This window comes from Hyperoodon ampullatus (genome assembly GCF_949752795.1).
Source record: "Hyperoodon ampullatus genome assembly, chromosome: 19".
Taxonomy (NCBI): domain Eukaryota; kingdom Metazoa; phylum Chordata; class Mammalia; order Artiodactyla; family Ziphiidae; genus Hyperoodon; species Hyperoodon ampullatus.
Window position 1 is genome coordinate 38285991 of NC_136932.1, and position 19108 is coordinate 38305098.

A 19108-nucleotide genomic window follows, 5' to 3' on the forward strand; every position below is an offset into this window, starting at 1 on the left:
GCAAATGAGAGGAGTCTCTGTTGCTTTTGAAATCGATTTTTACTGTTTCCCAACGCCATCCCGTGTAGCTGTTAGCAGAAGAGAAGAACATCTCTGCCCGCTACGCAGAAGAGCGAGACCGGGCCGAAGCAGAGGCCAGAGAGAAGGAAACCAAAGCCCTGTCCCTGGCCCGTGCCCTTGAGGAGGCCCTGGAGGCCAAGGAAGAGTCTGAGCGCCAGAATAAGCAGCTGCGGGCAGATATGGAGGACCTGATGAGCTCCAAGGACGACGTGGGCAAGAACGTGAGTGTCCTGGGGACCGGTGCCTTCGGGGCAGGCAGGCGACTCTGGGAAGGCCCAGCCCTACAGTGAAGCGGACTAGGAGTGCCTTGGCCTGTATATAATTAGGGGGTTAAAGACTCCAGGATAAGCCATCAGGTTTTCTGCAGTCTGTTCTTGGTTACCTGTGCCAAAGCCAGGCAGGGAGTTCTTGTCGCTTTCACGGGCCCTCCCCGCCCTAAGCTGCATCCTGGCAGGGGTCCTTTAAATGAAGGGTTTCTCTGTTCCTGAGTCTCAGGTGGTTATCAAACGCAAGTACCTGAAGTCCCCTCAGATTGAGGGTAGTGGGATCTGTCTCCTGCACCGAGTGGGGAAGCTGGAGGGGAGCCAGGTGGGACGCCCTTGTCCTCCCACTGCACACGCCTTCCCCAAGAGCTGCTGTGATTTTTATTTACCCTACCCCCCTCCCCTAGTGTACGAGGTGTTGAGGATAGTGATGGGGACCCAGGCCTGGGGGTCAGAACAGGTTCGGGGCTTGAGTCTCCCCCAAGCTCCCATTTAACCTGTCTAAGCCTAAGTTTCCTCTTCTGTCAAATGGACGTGATACTTGCCTATTTCATGAAGCTGCTGCAGCCGTGCTCTGAAATGCATAAAGTCCTCTCTAAAGATAAAAGCTCATTTTCCTGGGACACGGACTCTCTGGCCACATCATAAGGGAGGAAGGACTGTCCTACCTTCCTGCTGAGTCTCCTACAGCCTGGGGACCGGCCCCGTGGACAAGAAGAGGCCTCCTAGAGTAGAAATGGCCAGGATTACATAGTAAAATGTAGAGAGAGAATTCCACCACTGATTCCATTTTCTTGTTCCATATTAGTTTTCTTTAGAACAAACGACAGTCCCACATTCATTCCACAAGCGTTTCCTGTGTGCCCGTGAAGTGCCGGACACTAAGAGACACAGGCCCTCCTCACGCTGTAAGGCTTCTCCTGCCCGCGTGAGAACTGACAACATGGCAGTGAACCCCAAAGGCACACATAATAATAGCACCTGCGCACGCCTGCCTGAGGACTGTCTCCAGGGTCAGAGGGGACGTGAAGGGGGGAGCACCCAGCACAGCGCTTGGCACCGAGAACTTAGTAAACGTGTGCGGTGGGGATCTTTGTGCAGAGAAAGGTCAAACCTCTTTTTCACTGTACCCTGCTTTGTGGGCCTCACACACCTAGTATGTAAGTCTCCACATGTGCATTTTCAATACAAATGACCTTTTCCACAGCAAGAGGGATGTACTATGTTAGACACAGACCTCAGGCCAATGGCCAGTCAACAGGCAATTCCCCCGACACCATGCTCTTTTTGTTGTTCATGGCTTTTAAAGATCTCTCGGCTTCAAGGTCATGGGAGAGTAATGATCAACTCTAGAGCACACGTGAATAAAGAAATCAGGCCTGTCATTCAGATGGCGCGCTCTGAAACGAGGACTAGTGTAGCTGCAGTGGGAGGGGAGGATTATATGGGGGTGGGGTGCCTATAAAACAGGAACTGCTGTCCTTGCTTGTACCTCCACCAAGGGTCATCCCCTCCCTGTGCTTCCTGTGGTCTAGGTTCATGAACTTGAAAAATCCAAACGGGCCCTAGAGCAGCAGGTGGAGGAAATGAGGACCCAGCTGGAAGAGCTGGAAGATGAGCTTCAGGCTACAGAAGACGCCAAGCTTCGCCTGGAGGTCAACATGCAGGCCATGAAGGCCCAGTTCGAGAGGGACTTGCAGACCAGAGATGAGCAGAACGAGGAAAAGAAGCGGCTACTCATTAAACAGGTAGGTCCTGGAAGAGTGGCCCCCGGAACAGGAACTGGTTTGTCCTCAAAGCCCAGTTTTGGGTCAATATCTTATTCATTCACATTGGAACATATCAGCTGGAGGAAATTTATTTGGCCATTTGATAATTTTATTCTTTAAAATGTAATACAACTGGTTTTGATTTCCTATTTCTCAGATAATACCACTGCTACTTACAAGCCAGGATATCCATTGAAAAGCTCTTAGTGGAATCCCCAGGGATATGTAGTCAGGTTCAAGTTCTGTGAGTCTCATGAGTATCGATAAAGGGAAGAATCAGTATGTACCTGACAAGGTGATTCAGAGTATTCTGAAGGTCAGATCACACGTCCTCATTAAGCCACTCTTTAAAGGGAAACCTCTAGGTATTTACATTTTTTTAATTTTAAGAAGTTGCTTGGGCACTTATGATTTATATACTTTCCTGAGTGCCTATTAAACTTCTAGTTCAAAAGTTTACTTTAAAAATTAATTAAAAAATTAATAACTCAGTCCCTTGGAGTTCATGGTATCAAGTCTTGGATCTGAGATATATTTAATCTTCCTTTGTTAGTTGCAGTCCACTAATACTTATTTTATTAGTCATTTACTGCTAGATAACAAATTACCTCAAACTTAGTGACTTAAAACAACATGCATTAACTGAGTTTCTGTGGGTCAGGAATTCAGAATGGACTTAGCAGGGTGTGTCACCTGAAGGCCCGACGGGGGCTGGAGGGTCTGCATCCTGGCTGGCTTGCCCGTGGGGTGCTGGCCCGAGACCTCTGCTCTGGGCACGTGGGCCAGTCTCGTTGCATCACCAAGACCATGAGCTCTGCCTCCTTACGTGCCTTTGCTGTGGTCAGTGGAAATGGTTTGTACCAGTGGTGGTGGTTAAAGACCTCTCTGTACAAATTAACTGCTAATAATAGTAATAACTGCCCAGTGGCAGGCAGCACCTTTCCAGAGTAACCCGAGCCCTCCTGTGCCGGTTCTCTGTGCGGGCACCTGGGTCTGAGCAGACGTAACCCAATGCGGTCCATTAGGTGCGGGAGCTGGAGGCTGAGCTGGAGGATGAGCGGAAACAGCGGGCCCTTGCTGTCGCTTCAAAGAAGAAAATGGAAATAGACCTGAAGGACCTGGAAGCTCAAATCGAGGCTGCAAACAAAGCTAGGGATGAAGTGATCAAGCAGCTCCGCAAACTTCAGGTAAGTGCGGCCAGCCGTCAGTCTTTGGTGGTGGTAGGTGCCATCTGGCCCTACTTAGATCAAGCGCAACATGGCCCGTGAAGCTGGGGAGAAGGGCTCTGGGCAGCACCCAGCCTGCCATCTTGCCCGCAGGCTCAGGGTTGCCAGGTCACCCCTGCAGAGAGCACAGTGCAGCCGTCAGCCTCGGCTGTGGGTTGGGGCCACAGGCCACAAAGATGGCACGTGTGTAGCTCCAGTGTCTACAGTGGGCCAGAGTTTGCCCCACTTGGACTGATCGGGGTGGAGTCACCAGCGGGGGGCGGGGGGGCAACCACCGGGGACAAGCTTTTGCGGCTCTGAACAGCCTCTGATGCTCAACTAAACATGCAGCCACAGAGCCACCGAGAGGAGAGTAGTGTCGACTTCCCTGCGCTAGCGCCGTGAGCTTTAGTGAGCCTTTCCGTCTCATTGAATCATCACTTTTGCTACCCAGATGGTGTGCCGGTTTTCACTATCACAGTGACAAAAAGTGATTTCTGTAGTAACTCACGGTATTGGCAGGATGTGATGGGGCCCTTTCATATAAGTAGGCACAACTTCCCTGGAGGGAAGTTTGTTAGGACAGAAGCTTTAGAAAGTTTCCATTCCTTTGACCTTGGTGATTCCGCATCTTGAAAATTTATTCTAACAAAATATAAATACGAGGAGAAGTACTTACATACAAAGATCGTAGCTGAAGTGTTATTTATGATGGCAAAAATGGAAATAACCTAAATGTAGGTGGACTGCCAGCCATTCAAATGATGGGGATATGTATGCAGTGACACAGGAAGATACAGTGTAGGGAGGGCAGTTTAGTTTGTAACTCAGCACACATGTGTGTAAACTTCTATATATAGACATGTAGATACACACACTTAGAAACAAAGTTTAGAAGGAAAAATCATCTCTGGATAATAGATTTATGAGTCACTTATTTGCTTCCTTACACTTTTTTAAAAAGCTAAATACAAAGGTTTTTACTTTGACCAGCTAATTACAAAGAATATAAATTATATTACTGTGACTTTAACAGCTTTATGGAGATATAATTCACACAACATTCAATTTACCCATTTAAAGTGTTTTTGCTGTTTTTTAGAATATTCATAGATTTGCCTATGCTGGACATGTCATATAAATGGAATCCTACAATATGGCTTTTTGTGACCAGCTTCTTTCACTTAGCATGTTTTCAAGGTTCACCATGTTGTAGCATAAATAAGTACTTCATTCCTTTTTATTACCAAATAATATTCCATTGTTTGGACATACCATATTTTTTTTTATTCATTCATTAGTTGGCAATTGAGTTATTTTGACTTTTTAGCTACTATGAATACTGCTGCTATCATGAACATTCACATATATTTGTGTGGATGTGTGTTTTCAGTTTTCTTGGGTATATACCTAGGAATGGAATTGCTAGGTTATACGGTAATTCTGTTTAACTTTGAGGAACTGCCCGGTCTTTCCACAGCGACATTTTACATTCCTACCAGCTATGTATGAGGATTCCAGTTTCTCTACATCCTCACCAACAGTTGCTAGTGTCCATCTTTTAATTATAGCCATCCCAGTGGGTATGAAGTGGTATCTCATTGTGGGGTTTTTTTAATATAAATTTATTTATTTACATTTGGCTGTGTTGGGTCCTCGTTGCTGCACACGGGCTTTCTCTAGTTGCGGCGAGCGGGGGCTACTCTTCGTTGCGGTGCACAGGCTTCTCATTGCGGTGCCTTCTCTGTTGTGGAGCACAGGCTCTAGGCACGTGGGCTTCAGTAGTTGTGGCTCGTGGGCTCTAGAGCGCAGGCTCAGTAGTTGGGGCACACGGGCTTAGTTGCTCTGCAGCATGTGGGGTCTTCCCGGACCAGGGCTCAAACCCGTGTCCCCTGCAGTGGCAGGCGGATTCTTAACCACTGCACCACAAGCAAAGTCCCTCATTGTGGTTTTTTTTGTGTGTGTGTGTGGTAGGCGGGCCTCTCACTGTTGTGGCCTCTCCCCTTGCGGAGCACAGGCTCAGTGGCCATGGCTCACGGGCCTAGCCGCTCTGCGGCATGTGGGATCTTCCCAGACCGGGGCACGAACCCGTGTCCCCTGCATCGGCAGGCGGACTCTCAACCACTGCGCCACCAGGGAAGCCCCCTCATTGTGGTTTTGATGTGCATTTCCCTAATGACAAATGATGTTGAAAAGCTTTACTTGTGCTTATTGGCCAATATCATATGTGGGAAAAAATGTCTTTCAGTCCTCTGCTAAGCTTTTGAGTTGTCTTCAGTAATTGAGTTGTAACATTTCTGTATATATTCTGGATGTTTCGTAGGAGATATACAGTTTCCAAATATTTTCTTTCATTGTCTAGATGATCTATTCACTCCCTCAATGGTATTGTTTACAGCACAAAAGTTTTTAATTTTGATGGAATCCAATTTATCTTTTCTTTTGTTTCTTCTGTTTTTGTTATGTCTGTGAAACCACTGCCTGATTCAAGGTCCTGAAGATTTAGTCCTGTGTTTTCTCCTAAGAGTTTTATATTTTTTAGCTCTTTTTCTAAATCCATTTTGAGTTAATTTTTGTTATATGGTTTCCTACATGAACCCAATTTCATTCTTTTGGATATGAATATCCAGTTGTCCCAGCACCACTTGTTAAAAAGACTAGTCTTTCCCCCCTTGAATTGCCTTGGCACTCTTGTCAAAAATCAGCTGACCATAGACTTGTGTTTATTTCTGGACTCTCAGTCCTAATTCCATTGATCTCTATGTCTGTCCTTCCACCAGTACTACACAGTCTTGATTACTGTAGCTCTGCAGGTTTTGTGGTTGGAAAGTGTGACTTCTCCAACTTTGTTCTTCCTTTTCATGACTGTATTCTGGGTTCCTTGCAATTCCATTTAGGATCAACTTGTCAATTTCTGCCTCCCCCCCAACCCCCAAAGCCCCCCACTTGGATTCTTATATTGTGTTGACTTGGAAGATCAACTTGGAGAGTATTGCCATCTTAACAGTACATTGCTATCATTCCACTCATTTTGCTATTAATTTTTTTTCAACGATGCTTTATAGTTTCTGGTGTACAAGTCTTAAACTTCAGCTAAATTTTATCCTTTTTGATGCTAAGTGTAATTGCTTTGTTAATATTTAGAATGTTTATAGTTAGTATATAGAAATATAATTGATTTTTGTACAGCTGTCCTTTGGTATCCAAGGGGGATTGGTTCCAGGACCCCCCTACTCCATGGATACCAAAATCCTCAGATGCTCAAGTCCCTGATGTAAAATGGTGTATTGGGATTTCCCTGGCATCCGCGCTTCCACTGCAGGGGGCACAGGTTCGATCCCTGGTCAGGGAACTAAGATCCCACATGCCGTGCAGCACAGCCAAAAAAAGTGGGGGGGGCAAGAAAAAAAGGTCTCTCCTTCCCTCCCTAAGTACCCTGCTAAAATGGTGTATTATTTGCATATAACCTATGCATATCCTCTTGTATACTTTAAATCGTCTCGATTACTTATAATACTACCTAATACAAGGTGAACGATATATAAATAGCTGCCCATGTGGCAAATTCAAGTTTTGCTTTTAGGAACTTTCTGAGAATTTTTTCCCGAGTATTTTTGATCCACTGCTGGTTGAATCCACGGATGTGGAACTCACAGATATGGAGAGCTGACTATGTATCGATCCTGTATGCTGCAGCCTCACTGAACTCGTTTATTAGTTCTAATCGTTTTTTAGTGGATTCCTTAAGATTTTCAATATATAAGGTTATATCGTCTGCAAACTGAGCTAGTTTTACTTCTTCTTTTCCAATCTGAATGTCTTTTCTTTCTTTGTCTTGGCCTAACTGCTTTGACTAGAATCTCCATTACAGTGCTATACAGAAGGGGCGAAGTCAGGCATCCCTGTCTCGTTGCTTATCTTAGAGGAAGGCATTCAGTCTTTGACCATTAAGTATATTAGCTGTTAGTTTTTCACTGATGCCCTTTATCAGAGTTTCCTTCAGTTTATTGAGCGTTTTTATATTGAAAAGGTGTTAGATTTTGTCAAATGCTTCTTCTGCATTTATTGAGATGATCATATAGTTAATTCATTTTTTGGATATCAAATCAACATTGCATTCCTCAGATAAATCCCACTTGGATGGTGGGATATAATGGTATATAAATATACACAATGTATAATTCTTTTAATATGTTGATGGATTCAATTGGTTACTATTTTGTTGAGGATGTTTAACATCTGTATTCATAAGGGATATTGGCCTGAATGTTTTCTTATTCTGTCACTTCCACATACTTTTATATTTATAATAAATGCATATATATTATAATCTGGAGAAAAATATCATATGTTTAAAAACTAAGAATGGACACTACCCCAAAACTTTCTTCCTATTGAATCTTAGGCTCAGATGAAGGACTACCAACGTGAATTAGAAGAAGCTCGTGCGTCCCGGGATGAGATTTTTGCTCAGTCCAAAGAGAGTGAAAAGAAACTGAAGAGTCTGGAAGCAGAAATCCTTCAACTGCAGGAGGTTTGTTTGTTTACTTATTCATCCATTTGTTTAAAAAAAAATACCTGCCCTTGAAATTTCTCTAAGACCAGATAAATATATTTTAGTGTCTTTGTAGCCTAGTGTAATTTCACTCTTCATGTTTAATATGGTACTGGACCATCTTACTGCTTCAGTTGGGCAAACAAAGTGGTCATACTTTGACACTGTTCTACGTGGCTAACGTCAGAGAAGTTGATGGGTAATTTCTCAAATCTGACTGCAATTTGAGGCACACTTAGTGCCTTGAGCAAGGTGGCAGCAGCTACAGGCACTGTCGGATTTCACACTTGAGGAAACTGTTAACAGCCAGAGCTTCAATCACGGTCTGAACTTATTCAGGAACTTGCCTCATCTGAGCGAGCCCGCCGACACGCCGAGCAGGAGAGAGATGAGCTGGCGGATGAGATCGCCAACAGCGCCTCTGGCAAGTGAGTCTCCTGGCAGCAGGTGGGAAGGGGCGGGCATCTCACAATCAGTGGTGGGCCCCCCGTCTTCATGGGCACTGGGCCCATTCCCCTGGGGCATGCCCGTGGCACTGAGACAGCCATGGGGGTCGTCTGGCATCTAGGAGTCAGTAGTTGGTTTGCTCATCTGTTCAAAGTCTGGAAAGATGAGCACGAGATGCTGAGCCTCCGGGCTGCCTCCGCCCCTGGCTGGCTGCACAACCCCGGCAGGTCGCACCTCCCTGTGCCAGTCATGCCCACATAGGTGTGCAGGAAAGACATTCAGAACCAACCTGGTTTCCATAGGGTGCACAGCCTTGCAATGCAAGTTCTCACTTTCAGATTCATTAGGTTTGACAAGCACATTCCTTAGACTTACCTTACCCTGGATGCGTTTTTCATTAAAAGTCTTTTTTTTTTTTTTTTTTTTTTTTCCAATTAAGAGGTTGCTTTCTCCATTTAATTACTGTACTGAGTATTCATCATGGTCATTTTCTAGCACGCCATCATTTGGACCTGGCATTTGATCTCAGTGCACTAGAAAAGCTAGGGAATGCCAGGATGTTTTTGCACTTTTAAAGCTGACACTGGCTGCCGAGAAGAGCTGGAGAAGGCAGCAGGGCGGTCAGCTGGAAGGCTACACACCGGTCCAGACGAGAGATGATGGGGCCTGGCCTGGGTGGTAGGCCTGGGGATGGAGAGAAGTGGGTGGTGTGTTTGGAAGCGTAACCAGCTAGGCATGGCGGATTGGGGGTGGGAACAGAGGAAAGAGAAAAGTCAACAGTGCTGCTCGGCTTCCAGCAGCAGGGTGGGTGGAGGCGCCCTCTGGGAGCTTCCCGTGCAGTGGAGACCCGTCCTGAGCTGTCGCCTCCTCGCCTGGCAGGTCTGCACTGCTGGATGAGAAGCGGCGTCTGGAGGCACGGATAGCGCAGCTGGAGGAGGAGCTTGAAGAGGAGCAGAGCAACATGGAGCTGCTCAACGACCGCTTCCGCAAGACCACGCTGCAGGTGGGCACGTGGCGGCCGCCCCAGGGAGGGCCGCGCCATCCCCACACGACTGACCCACCTCCTCTCCAGGTGGACACACTGAACGCAGAGCTGGCGGCCGAGCGCAGCGCCGCCCAGAAGAGCGACAACGCGCGCCAGCAGCTGGAGCGGCAGAACAAGGAGCTGAAGGCCAAGCTGCAGGAGCTGGAGGGTGCTGTCAAGTCCAAGTTCAAGGCCACCATCTCAGCCCTGGAAGCCAAGATCGGGCAGTTGGAGGAGCAGCTTGAGCAGGAGGCCAAGTAAGAGGTTTTTGCTGCTGTAAACCAAAGAAAGGTTTTTACAGTGTCTCTGCTACAGACCAGGTCCAGGTTTAGCCTGTGAGTCAGAGATGACACAGACATGCCCCTTGTCCCATGGGAGCTCCCTTGGCAGGGGAAGAATGACAAGAACACGTGTAACCAGAGAGAAGGTGGTGTGAGCCCTCAGGGTGTGCTGGGCTCACCTGCCAGCTCTTCCCGGACTCAGCTGAGGGCTCATCACACTGTGCCCCGTGACCTCCTGGTGCCGTAGTTTACATCTCTACCCGCAGTTGATTGCCCGAGTTGGTGGCATCACGTGAAATGCTACTATTTGTTGGCAGAGAAGAAATGCAGTATGACAAAAATACAAGCTTTTTTCTCCCTGAGGAAGGGACTGCTCAATGGTTTCCATTCTGTTGTCGTAAACCGTTCCGAAACTCCTGAGGAGTTGCACAGTACAGCTTTTGGGAGGCATTTACGAATCTGTTAGAAGAGAAATCCCAGACTGCCAGAGCTGGAGCAGCCCTTCAGCTCACCCTCCTGTCGGGGAGCTTGGGGCCCAGAAATGCAGGGTCTGTGCTCAGAGCCTGACATCCTCTGCAACCGGCATCCCAGACTTGCCCCTGCACTCAATTCTAACAGTTAAGGGTTTGTTTGCTGTTGGCTGTAATTAACATGACTCGCCCTTTCAGCTGACTCCATCACTATCCTTTTTGCATAACATTTGTGGAGGAACAAAAGAACTTGTTCTGTTTTCAGTGGAGTCCTCCAAATAAGCTACCTCTTGCTTCATGTGGGACAGTGGAGGCCTGTCTAGAAACATGGTGCTTTGACTCCTACGTGAAGCGTGGAGGGATGGGGGCGTTGTTTCAGTGTCAGCTGCTCTAGCATCTTCGTACGTAGTCAGTAACTTTTAAATTGAAACCATCGCCTAATAAATTGAGTCTTTGTTTTGTTTTCCAGGCTGAAAAGTTAGGGGATTAGAGTAACCAACTAAGGTTTTTGTCTTCAAAAACTCTACACTCAAATAAGTGACAGGTAGCTTGTATGTAACATTTGATCTTTGGTAGATCACTAAATAAAGTGATTAACATCTGTGTGGAGGAATAATGCAGTTTTTCTACCTGTCAAGCGTTAGAATACATTAAAGGCAATCCATAGTTTGACAAGAAAGGAAAAGTTTCTGGGCCACATTGATCACGATGATACAGAGGTCCCGGAAAGCACTCTAACAAATGCCATCTTCCAGAGAAAAGGACTTAAAAAAAATCTTCATTTCAAGAATTGCGAAGACTAACGTGTTGATCATTTTCATTTTCGTAGGGAAAGAGCAGCCGCCAACAAACTAGTCCGTCGTACCGAGAAGAAGCTAAAGGAAATCTTCATGCAGGTTGAGGATGAACGCCGCCATGCCGATCAGTATAAAGAACAGGTAAGGGCAGAAGGCAGGGTAGGGGGAACACATCTTCCACTCTAAATGCTGTAGCAAGGAGATGGATGCAAAACCAGCCATGTTACCATTTGACTAGCTGAATGAGGAAGAGCTATTTGAAACTCTTAATTCTAACGTTTCAACAAACATGTGCTGTTCCTTGTTCCTGCCACTCACTCCCGGGTGCTGGGAATACAGAGGTGATTAGGACCTGGCCCTGCCCCGTGAGTCCCAAGTGCCCCAGATACAGGCAAGGGGTGGGCGAGAGTGCGTCAGGAAGGCTTGAAGTGTGAGGCCTGGACTGACCTTAAAGTTACCACTAGAATGGACGCTACATGAGTGCAGAGATTTCTGCCTGTTTCACCCACTGTCATCTCTTGAATGCCTAGAATAGTTCTGGGCACAGCTGGCAGTCAGTGAATATGCTGGATGGAGGGGTGGATACAGGAGGTGTTGAATGGAAAGGGAAGAGAAAGCAAATGTACCGCCTATGGAACCCGAGTGGTCCTCCTTGTCTGCGTCCAGGCGTCTTTTCTCAGTGCCAAGGGCATGTGCTGATAGGGCTTTGGACTGTGGTCAGGTCTGCACTGGCTAAAACCTGGGTGGGGGCTGTGTCCTCCTCTGGCTCTCGGTCCTCTCTGAGACCTGCCGCCGTGGCTGGAGCTGAGGCTCCACTGCCTCTGGCCCAGATCCCCCTCCCCTGCTCCAGTTGGGCACCCAGCCCGGCCCCACGCTCAGGGCCTAGCAACACCGAGGGCAGTTCTGGGTGGGTGTGAGCTGGACCCGCAGGGCACTGGCCAGTCTCTGTGGTTCAGGAGTGAGGGATCCAGTGGGCAGGCTGAGTTCTCCTGTCAGGTCTTCCAGAGTGGCTTTGTACTTGAATCAAATGGAACGTCAACACACACGTGTTGAAAAGAGGTGTAAAATGAATGGAGCATCTCCTGGGGTTGGAGACTGTCCACACCATTGGCTCTTCTGCGTCTTGCAGGACTAGCCCTTCCCTTTCACAGTCCCATAGGGCACTCATGTGAAGATACTAGACTATTAGACCGTCATTTTCCTGCAGAAAACTCAGGGATGAAAAGCGGGGTTTTTTTAAGTTTCCTTTAGCATAATTTGCTGCACAGACATGGTTTTACTGAGAACGGCAGGCTGGTCAAAAGGCCTTGGGCCAGGCCCCAGTCTCATTTGTGTCAGCACACTCACACATGTATATGCCTGTCGTGTGTGTGGGTACACTCGTGTGTGCACTCGCGTGGCTGGCAGGGCAGAGGCCTATGCTGACACACTCAGGATGCAGCGATGCCGAATTTGGATTCACCGGTTTGGTGTGACTTGGTTCTTGTAACTTCCCCGAGATGGAGAAGGCCAACGCCAGGATGAAGCAGCTCAAACGGCAGCTGGAGGAGGCAGAGGAAGAAGCCACACGTGCCAACGCGTCTCGGCGCAAACTCCAGCGGGAACTGGATGACGCCACCGAGGCCAACGAGGGCCTGAGCCGCGAGGTCAGCACGCTGAAGAACCGGCTGAGGTGAGCGCCCCGGGCCTCCGTGAGGTCGCACCCAGAGCCTGCGAACAGCTGCGTCCATGGGCTCCGGGTGCAGTGGTTTCTCAGGCTCCTATCCAGCTCTTCGTTCTTGCCTGTTTACCCGTTCAGGATCCCTGACCGCCAGTAGTCCTTGAGGATGGAGGAGCAACAGGCGCACTCATTTGCTCCTCGTTTCCTAGTGGGCTGTGTGAATACACGGCTCGAGGCTTGAGGGCCAGCCCAGGTGTCTGTCCGCGTCCCGGGTGAGGGCGGAACACGGGGAGCCAAGGCTACACCTTTTCTCCCCCAGAAGGACAGCTTAGCACAGGTGTTGGCAAACCGTGGCCTATGGGCCAGATCCTGTCTGTGCCCTGCTCTCCTGTACAGCCAGGGAGCTAAGAATGGTGTTTACATTTATAAAGGCTGTAAAAAGACAAGAGTGTGCAACAGAGACCTTAGGTGGCCCACAAAGCCTAAAATAGAGCATTTATTCTCCACCCTTTGGGGAGAGGCTGGCCCATGGTGAGCAGGTGGCGCTTTCCTCAGTGTGTCCATCACAGAGCAGGGGATTGAGTCCAGCCACCCCCAGGGCTCCGGGGCCCTCCCAGGACGATGTTCTGCAGGCGGGTGTGGGGGAGGTGGGAAAGCACGGAGCCGTTCCTGATCTGCCCACAAGGAGGTTGAGTCATCAGGTGGTTGAACGACTTGCCAGCCACGTGCTGTTGCGGTCGTGCCCACACGCTTTCTTTGCTCTCCAGGCGAGGAGGCCCGATCAGCTTCTCTGCCAGCCGATCTGGCCGGCGCCAGCTGCACATCGAGGGCGCTTCCCTGGAGCTGTCGGATGACGACACAGAAAGTAAGACCAGTGACGTCAATGAGACGCAGCCACCCCAGTCTGAGTAGATCCGAGGAAGCCGGGGGAGGCGATACCGAGGGACATGCAGGAAGTCACCCAGCGCCCCGGCAGATCTGGGGGACTGGCGAACCGCACGACTCCTTCCTGAGAGATCAACTGTGTCTTAAGGACTTGCAGCCTGCACAACTGTCTCCTGCTTCAGATTTAGGTACAGTTGCTCCCCTTTTTATATATATATACACAAAACCTACACATATTAAACAGATCGTCTCACCATTGCGTCTATTTTCCATATATCCATCAAGAGACCATTTTATAATACATGTTAAGAAGAGAACCCTTTTTCAAACGAACTCTAGACCCCGTTGCCGGTCGCTGGGGCAGCCCCGGGGTTGCTGCCCAGTCGCTCTGCATGCTCTGTCGTACGGACAGCTACCTTAACCTTAGTTCTGTGTTCATGTGGCCCCTGCCTCCTCCGCCACGTCAAGTCTCTTAGAACGTTGTGGAACCTAAACTGCACTTGTAGCTCTCATTTCCTTCAAATAATGATCAACACTATTTCAGTGAGCAAACTGTGAAAGGGGCTTTGGAGAGATTAGGAGGGGTGGGTTGGATGGGGGGAAGCGGTATCCGTGGGGGGGTGGCCATGCCCACCTCCCTCGAGTCGTGGTGTGCCCCCATCTCTTCACGTGAACTGTCCTCGGCCCGGTCTGTGCATAGGAAGAACAGCGAACACCACCCAGCTGAGGCCCCAGGGGCAGCCATCACAGTGGCTTCAGGAGGGCCTCCTGAGGCCCCGGAGCAGAAGCTCGGGGGATACCCTCCCTCGCCAGCCAGGCTCTCATGCTGACCTTGCAAATTCAGTCGCTGCTTTGAGCCCAAAATGGGAATATTGGTTTTGTGTCCGAGACTTGTTCCAAGTTTGTTGGTGAGGTTGACAGAACCTCGAGAAGAGATGCCACCTGCCTGAATGTTGACATGCCAGTGGATGTGACTCCTTTTTGATTTCTCCTTTCCCCTCCCCCTTGGGACAGTGTTACAGTGAACATTTAGCATTCTGTTTTTGGTTGATAGTTAATCAAACTGACATTACAGAAAGTGCCTTAGACACTACAGTACTAAGACAATGTTAAATATATTATTTGCCTCTGTAACAATCTAATGTATTAAGTTTTGACTGTGCTTCATATATCATGTACCTCTCTAGTCAAAGTGGTATTATAAACATTCAGTGACAATGAATCAGTGTTAATTATAAATCCTTGATCCTCTGCAACATGCTTGAAAACACAAACCTTTTGGGTTAAAAGCTTTAACATCTGTTAGGAAGAATTTGTCATGTGGGTTTGGAATCTTTGATTTTTCCCCTTTATGAATTGTACTGGCTGTTGACCACCAGACACCTGACTGCAAATATCTTTTCTTGTATTCCCATATTTCTAGACAATGATTTTTGTAAGACAATAAATTTATTCATTATAGATATTTACGCCTGCTCTATTTACTTGGAGGAAAAAGCACCCGTTGAGAATAAACAGACCTCAATAAACAATAATCATGTGAATGTGAAATCTGTTTTCTCACCTTCTGTTCACGATTTCCCACCTGTGGTCTGATTGGAGGTTGGAAGCTACAGAGAGTTTAAATGCTGACAGCCAGGCTGCTTTTATCTGAGGGCACTGCACTCGCAGAAACTGTCGGACGACGGGCTAATTCTCTGGGCAATCTTGGCGACAGATCCTGTTCTCACCGACGGCCTCCGTGTGTAGCTGCATCAGGAAGGAAAGGGCTGCTGGAGCCCCAGCTGTTAATGGAGAAGGGAGCAATCCAGGGCTGCAGGATGAAGCCTTGAGGAGGGTTTCCGGTCACCAACCAGTGAAGCTCATTACTGGATTAAGAGGTCCGAGACATTTCAGACTACATTTCCAGGCAGGATGCACATTAAACATGCTTTTGGGAAGATTCAGCAACGAGCTCCAAGGGCACCTGTGAGCCAGTTAGGACAGGCCAGAGAGAAATACTAGGGGAACACAAGCATGTAGAGAATGCTGGGGGGTTTTCCATGATATGCTCAGCTTAGGCTGGTTCTGGTGGTCTGAACTATATATATACCTAGGCTGCTTGGCAGTTGTGGGGATGTGAAAAATGGGCAAAAGTGCTCCCTTTCTCCTGTGTCACTACCATAGGGAAAAAAAGGTGAGTTGCACTTACCGTGTCTCAGGTGTGTTCTCACCCCTGTATTCAATATCTCAGTCCAGGGGTTTGTGGAATTCAGAGGCTTGTTTTTCTCAAAAAGAATCCTTCCCTGCTGGCTGGTTTAACCGGTGTTAATGTCACACTGTTTCCCAACTACTCAGCCCATCAGGAGAAACATATAATCTACATGAACAGATTCCAATCCATGATTCCAAAAAGATGCTAACTAGCAAGGACCTTTCTTCACTAAACAGACCACCACCATCATAGCCTAAGGTAGTTCGTGAAACATTTGCGGGGCATTTAAAGCACAAGGAAGATAGCTGATGGGAGCCAGGCTCTGCGTGTCAAAGACAAAGCAACAGGCCAGCTCCCATCCCACAGGTGTATGGTCCATCGTGAGGAAGGGCTCAGGCAAGACGTGGGAAAGCCTTAGCCTTTTGTGGAAATGAAGTTTAGATGAGCTCTCCTGGGGTTTTAACTCTGTCACGTACATTTTAAATGCTCTGTCTGCCCTTGCCACACCATAGTTGCTGCTCTTTTTAATGCAGACATTCTAGGAAATTCTTTTAAATTACTTTGGTATGGATAACACATCTGTTCCTAGCCTGACTGTCCTGGGTATTCTGATATCAGAAAGACGAGTGCCCCATCACATTTCCTTCTGTCACCAATCTTCCCCATCCCCGGAAACCTCAATGAAGATGAAATGAGCTGGAAGACTGATTTCTTACAACCGGCCCTCCCTATGGCTCTGGGTATCACTGACCCATGGCCCCTTCCTCCTGACGCCAACGTTGCTATGACAATAGACATGTCTGTCAAGACTGTGGAAAAAGAGCTCACAGTTGTCTGACGCTAGGAACCACCATTTCCTGCCCTGCCCCTAAAAACAAAAACAAAAAATCAAGTCACAGCAGGCCATAGGCTGGAATCTTTAGAAAATGGAGACATGGCTCCGCTCCCCCTAGTTCAGGCAGGCCTGGGTGAAGCCCGTGGCTGAGACCCGAGGCGAGTCCCCATCCACAAAAGCTTCCCAGTCGCTCTGGGAGGGACAAGATCTTCACCAAGAGCTTTCCCAAAGGCTGAGCATTTGCAAGAATGCTACGTCCTGTGCACGGTCAGGACCAGCCAGGCAGTCTACTTCCTCGTGTTAGCCACCTATCATTCGGGAATCTAGCAAATCATACAATTCTTTTCAGAAATCTAATATGAAACACTATAAAGGTATAATGACATGATGCCAGTTTCCGAAGACAACATTAACTGTAATTAAAGTACCTACGGTCGGGCTTCCCTGGTGGCGCAGTGGTTGAGAGTTCGCCTGCTGATGCAGGGGACACGGGTTCGTGCCCCGGTCCAGGAAGATCCCACGTGCCACAGAGCGGCTGTGCCCGTGAGCCATGGCCGCTGGGCCTGCGCGTCCGGAGCCTGTGCTCCGCAACGGGAGAGGCCACAACAGTGAGAGGCCCGCATACCGCAAAAAAAAAAAAAAAAAAAAAAAAAAAAAAAGTGCCTCCATACCATATGCACGAAGTATGAACACATCCTTCACCCCTAACACCAAGACTACAAATTTGTGTTTGATGAATGACAGCAGTGAGGTCTGTTTATTTTTTTCAAAGTCGCCAATAATGGAATCCGTCCCCGCTAACTGGGTGTCATGAAGCCTTATTCAAGATGTAACGTGACATAATCAGACTATTAAACACTGGGTCTGACTGAGACATCCAAGCAGAGCACTGGCTCCTTCAAAGGAAGCTAAGATGCTCCTCTTCTCACATGTGTAAGCTCATGCATCTCATAATAACTTTCAGGAGGTGGCAGCTGTCATGTGGTTGTCTGACTGCTGATAAGGTCAATAAAGCCCAGGTCTTGTAGAATGAGTATCAGCAGTTTTGAGTAAAATTCCGGAGTCAGCAGTAGAATATGCTTTTCAGAAGTTCTGTAGCACCAGCACTCACCACAGTGTAGAGGAAGACACGGCTTGGGAAAAATGGACAAGGACAACTCTGGGTCAAAGTGCAGTTCAGAACACTGGAATCACAATGAAGTTTTAGGAGTATCTCTCACATTTTCCTTTTTGTGTATGAATTAAGTGTGATATGATGAAAGTCTGCATAAAGAAGTCTTTTAGACTTTCAATAAATACAAAGTCTAAACGATAGGCGTTTTCATAGTTCCAGCTGGCACATTTTTCTTACTGGTTTACAAAATAAAGGTGTGTCTTATAATTGCTGGCGTTTGAGAGTCCATGAAATACAGAACTCTCCTCACTAGGCCGGTGCTGGGGTGGAACCTGGGGAAATCTGCATTTTAAAATTTCCCCAAGTATGACTCAGCCCAGTCATCTGGCAGGTCAGGGAGCCCCCTGCTTTGTGCTACTTGGTCAACTCTCAGAACTACTCAGCACAAGTCTTTAGGCCAACTGGGGCAGTGAAAGAAAATCAGTCTCGTTACTTCAATTTTTAAAAAATTTGAGCAACTTTACAGGAAAATTTAGAACCCACAAACAGTAAACTATTTTCATCTTTTCATTTCACTTCTTTTTTTTTATAAAGCTGCAATTGCATGTTCATCTATTTTGTGTCCTCTTCTCACTGATCTTTTCCATTCCCATGGATTAGCACGACTGCACACTTACATTTCAGTGGCTCTGTGGTCTTTTGTTCAGCTAATAAGTCATCCCAACCATTCCATTCCCCTGCCATCAGACATTTCTATTAGTACCGTTGAGACTGATTTTGTTTGTTCTTACTACCATAGATGAAGAGCTGTTACAGCTTATCACATTGTTAGGTTGAGTCAAGACTTACAGAGGATAATTTAGTGACACCAATATATAAAAGTGTACCTAGTCCCCTAAATTCTAGGTGACAGCAGGATTTGCTGGGGAGGGTAGGCAGTTAAAAGCACTCACCTTTTTTGGAACCAAAAACAGTGCTTCATAGCTCCATCTACTGACAAGGCTCTGAGCCTCACACAGACGTCGCTGTTGATCCACACACAGAAAACTTGCCCAGTCCTGCCAGCCCAGCACCCTCATTCCCAGGCCTCCACCTGCATATCATGACCCAGGCAGGAGGTCCATATTTCAATGGGGGCAGCAAACTTGATACCGGATTAGAAAACACCCCACAGGTAAACAAGTGAAACATCTGTTCAGTTTCCAAACACTAATATAACTCCTGTGGGTGCAGGCAGGCAGCAGGATAAAGCATGACTCCAAATCATAACCCCATGTGGCACAAAAACACCAGCACCATAAGCGTCGCTCTGTTTTCAAATTTGCCTCTTCACATGCACTATCTTATAAAAGAAGTCTGTTACATTAATATTTACTAGAGATTGTTTTTCCTTAAAATTTAAAAAGGGCTACTGTATCCCCATATATCATATTTTTAAGTCACGGGACCAGTTGTTAGATAAGATGCTCTAAGTCACAGGAAGATGATTTGCAAAGATGCCTCCTGCCCCCGCTCCCATTTTTAGAAAAGAATTCAGTAACACATTCAA

General features: G+C 47.5%; 1 protein-coding gene across 4 annotated transcripts in view; it reads left to right on the plus strand.

The window, feature by feature from the left end:
- MYH10 (myosin heavy chain 10) overlaps positions 1–13954 on the plus strand; it is a gene marked incomplete at its 5' end in the record, with an annotated part of 131402 nt that extends 117448 nt beyond the window's left edge. For all 4 annotated transcript variants that reach the window (XM_079724672.1, XM_079724673.1, XM_079724674.1 and 1 more), the window contains 10 exons: positions 69–281; positions 1859–2071; positions 3118–3279; positions 7703–7831; positions 8192–8280; positions 9179–9302; positions 9372–9580; positions 10904–11012; positions 12371–12543; positions 13299–13954. In XM_079724672.1, coding sequence (XP_079580798.1) covers positions 69–281; positions 1859–2071; positions 3118–3279; positions 7703–7831; positions 8192–8280; positions 9179–9302; positions 9372–9580; positions 10904–11012; positions 12371–12543; positions 13299–13443 — 1566 coding nt within the window. In that variant the 3' untranslated portion in view covers positions 13444–13954. The remainder of the gene's footprint in view (positions 1–68; positions 282–1858; positions 2072–3117; positions 3280–7702; positions 7832–8191; positions 8281–9178; positions 9303–9371; positions 9581–10903; positions 11013–12370; positions 12544–13298) is intronic.
- Positions 13955–19108: the final 5154 nt, after the last annotated feature.